The sequence below is a fragment of the Homalodisca vitripennis genome, unplaced genomic scaffold (assembly GCF_021130785.1).
Source record: "Homalodisca vitripennis isolate AUS2020 unplaced genomic scaffold, UT_GWSS_2.1 ScUCBcl_7507;HRSCAF=15227, whole genome shotgun sequence".
NCBI lineage: Eukaryota > Metazoa > Arthropoda > Insecta > Hemiptera > Cicadellidae > Homalodisca > Homalodisca vitripennis.
In genome coordinates, this window is record NW_025783628.1 from 787 (window position 1) to 4,979 (window position 4,193).

Sequence of the window (4,193 nt, forward strand, 5' to 3'; positions counted from 1 at the left end):
CCACACCCACCACACACCCCCAACCAAAAAAACAACACCCAACAACCCACACAACCCAACCAAAACCCAACAACCACCCTCAACCACCCACCAACTAACCCCACAACTCCCCAACCAAACCACACCACCACCACCACCAACCAAAACCAACACCAACCCACCAAAAAACACCCCCCAACCACCAACCCCCACCCCCAACCCCACAACACCACACAACCCACCACACCCCCTCCACAACCCACAACCAAACCAACCAACAACCCCCAACCAACCCCCAACCCCCACCACAAACCACACCAACACCCCCAACCACCCAACAAACCACAAACACAACCCCAAAACAATCACCCACCAACCCCACAACACCACCAACCAAAACCAACCACCAACCCCACCACAACACACAACCCCCCACCCACCAAAAACAAAACACCAACACTCCAACCACAAAACCCCACCAAACCCCACAACCCCCAACCACCCCCACCCCCCTCCAACATAACACACCAAACACCACAACACACCCCCAACAAACAACCACCCACAACAAACCAACCCACACCCCCACCAACCCACAACCCAAAACCCAAACAACAACCAACACTCCAAAACCAAAACCCACAACCAAACCAACCAAACAAACACCCACAAACCCAACCCCACCCACAAACACCACCCAAACAACACAACCAACCCCCAACAACAAAAAACCAACACCCCAACAAACAACCAAACCACCCACCCCACCACACAACCAACACACCCCAGACCCCACACAACAACCACACCAACCCCCCAAACACAACAACCAACTCCCACAAACACAACCCACACCCCCACACACACCACAAACACCCCAAAAACACAACAACCAATCCCACCAAACACAAACAACCAACACACAACAACACACACAACCCCCACCAAAAACCCACAACCACAACACCTCCCACCCAACCCAAAACCAACAACCCACAACCAAAACACACCAAACAACCAAACACAACCCAACAACACCAACCCGAGCCCACCCACCCCACAACCCCACAACCACCACATACCCCCCCACCAAAAAACCACACCCAAAACCAACCCCCACACCCCCACCCAACCACAACCAACACACCAACACACCAACCACAAAAAACAACAAACAACCAACAACCACACCTCTTGTGCTAGTATGTCACCCCACACCCCACCACCACAAACAACCTAGTACGCCACGCCATATCAATCCTACCCCACACACAAAACCAACTAACCCCCAAATCAACAACACCAACACCCAAACGTCACAAACACCCAACCCACACACCACACACACCCACACCAACCTCCCCCAAACCCATAACAACCCCCAAAACCACAAAAAAAACCCCACAAACAACACAACACCCCCCCACTAGAAACCAACCACCCAATCACACCCCGCCCAACCAACAACCAAAAACCTAACACAAACCCAAAACACCAAACCACAACAAAACCCAACCACCCACCAAACTAAAACAACCAACCCAACACCCACAACCAACCAAACCCAAACCACCACCCACACAGACCAACCCCACAAAAAAACAAACCCACAAAAACAACCCACAACCAAAACCAACCACACCCACAAAACACACCACCCACCCCCACACCCCACCACAACACCCAAACCCCACCATCAAAACACACCAGAAAAAACCAACCCAAAACAAAATCCCCACCAACCACAACCCACAACACACCACCCCCAACAACCACCCACAACCCAACAACAACCCACCAACAACAAACACACACCCAACACCACAACCCCACCAAACCCCACAACCACACACAACCAACACAACCCACACCAACAAAAACACCAACCAACAACAAACCCAATCACCCACCAAACAACCCAAAACCACACCAACCCCCCCCCAACCCCACACCCACCCAACACACAACACAACCAAAACAACAAAATCTACCCCAAACATTAACAAACCACAACACACCCTCCAACTCACACTAACCCACCAACAACCCCAAACAAACAACACAATCCAACCCAACCAAATCCCCAATCACACAACCCACACCCAACCCCAATCACCAAACAACTTTCAACCACCCCAACCCACACCCCAACCTCAAAAACCCCCTATCAAATCCCTACACCCCCCCCCGACAACAACCTCCAACAAACCACCACCCACCAAAAAAAAAACCACAACCCAACCCAAACAAAAAATCAACCACACCCCAAACACAACCCCCAACCAACAACCACCAACACCACCCCCACCAACACCAAACAAAAACAACCCCACACACAACACCACCATAAAACCCACCAAACCCCCCAAACAAATACACACAAACGCCCCACCAACAATACCCACAAAAAAACCACCCCCACCCCAAACCAACACCCACAACCACACAACCACAAAACCACAACAACAAACCAAACACAACCACACCAAACACAACCCCCACTCCAACAACCAACAACACAACCCAACCCAACACCACCAAAAAAAAAACCCCCACACCCCACACAAAACAACACACACCCAACACCAACAACCACAAAAAACCACCCCCAACAACCACACACCCACCCCCACCCACACAACCACCACCACACAAACCCCAACCAACACAACCCCCAACAACCACACCAACCCACCCAACAACCCACCACCCAACCCAACCTCAACCCACCAGAACATCAACCCAACCAACCCAACCCAACCCAACCAACCCAACCAACCAACTCCAACCCAACCACCCAACCCAACCCAACCAACCCAACCCAACCCAACCAAACCCAACCCACCCAACCCAACCAACCCAACCACACAACCAACCCAACCAACCCAACCAACAACCCAACACAACCCAACCCAAACCCCACACCCAACCCAACCAAACCCAAACCAACCCAACCACAACCAACCCAACCCAACCCAACCCAACCAACACGCACCCAACCAACCCAACCCAACCCACCGCAACCCACCCAAAACCCAACCCAACCCTAACCAACCACCCCCAACCCACCCAACCCAACCAGGCCAACCCAACCCAACTCCCAACCAACCAACCAGACCCAACCACCAACCCAACCAAACCCAACCCAACCCAACCCCCCAACCTAACCAACCACAACCCACCAACCCAACCCAACCCAACCCAACCCCACACCAACCCCAACCCAACCAACCACCCAACCAACCCAACAACACCCAACCAACCCAACCCAACCCAACCACAACTCAACCCACCCCCCAACCCAACCCCAACCCACCAACCTAACCCAATAACCCAACCCAACCCAACCAAACCCAAACCCAACCAACCCAACCAACCAATCCAAACCCTAAACCATCCAACCCAACGCCAACCTAACCCAACAACAAACCAACCACAACTCCACCCCAACCAGACCCAACCCACACCAACCAACCCGAACCCAACCACCAACCTAACCCAACCACAACCCAACCACAACCCAACCCAACCTAACCAGACCAACCCACACAACCCAAACCCAACCGACCAACCCACACCAACACCAACCCAACACCAACCCAACCCAACCCAACACAACCGAACCTAACCCACACCAACAACACCAACGCCAAGACCCAACCCACCCAACCTCCACCCAACCACAACCCAACTCACCCAACCCAGACCCAACCCAACGCCAACCCAACCAACCCAACCAACCCCAACCCAACCAACAACCCCAAACCTACCCCCCCAAGACTCCAACCCCCAACAACCACACCAACCAATCCCAACACAACAACCAAACTCCAACCCCACAACCTAAACCCAACCACCAACCTCCACCCCAACCCAACCCAACCAAGACTCCAACCCACCCCCACACCCAACACCAACCCCCACAACAACCCAACCCAACCACCCCACCAACAAGCCAACCTAACCAACACCACAACCAACCTAACCCAACCCTTACTGACCCCAAAACCCAACCCAACCCCCACCAACACCACAACCAACCCAACCCACCCATCAACGCCACACAACAACTGCGAACCCAAACCACCTAACCCAGAACCTACCCAACCAACCCAACCACACCTAACCCAACCCGAACCCAAACCCAAACAACCCAACCCAACCCAACTCCCCACCCAACCCAACCAACCAAAAACCTAAACCCCAACCTAAAA

The 4,193-nt window shown here is 53.1% G+C and overlaps 1 protein-coding gene across 1 annotated transcript; it reads left to right on the forward strand.

Annotated features, from left to right (window-relative positions):
• Positions 1-1,470: 1,470 nt before the first annotated feature.
• LOC124374209 (proteoglycan 4-like) lies at positions 1,471-4,179 on the forward strand (the record flags this gene model as incomplete). The annotated part of the gene is made up of 2 exons (XM_046832469.1): positions 1,471-3,061; positions 3,518-4,179. Coding segments are annotated over 2 exons (2,253 nt in total), but the record flags the coding sequence as incomplete, so codon positions are not given.
• Positions 4,180-4,193: the final 14 nt, after the last annotated feature.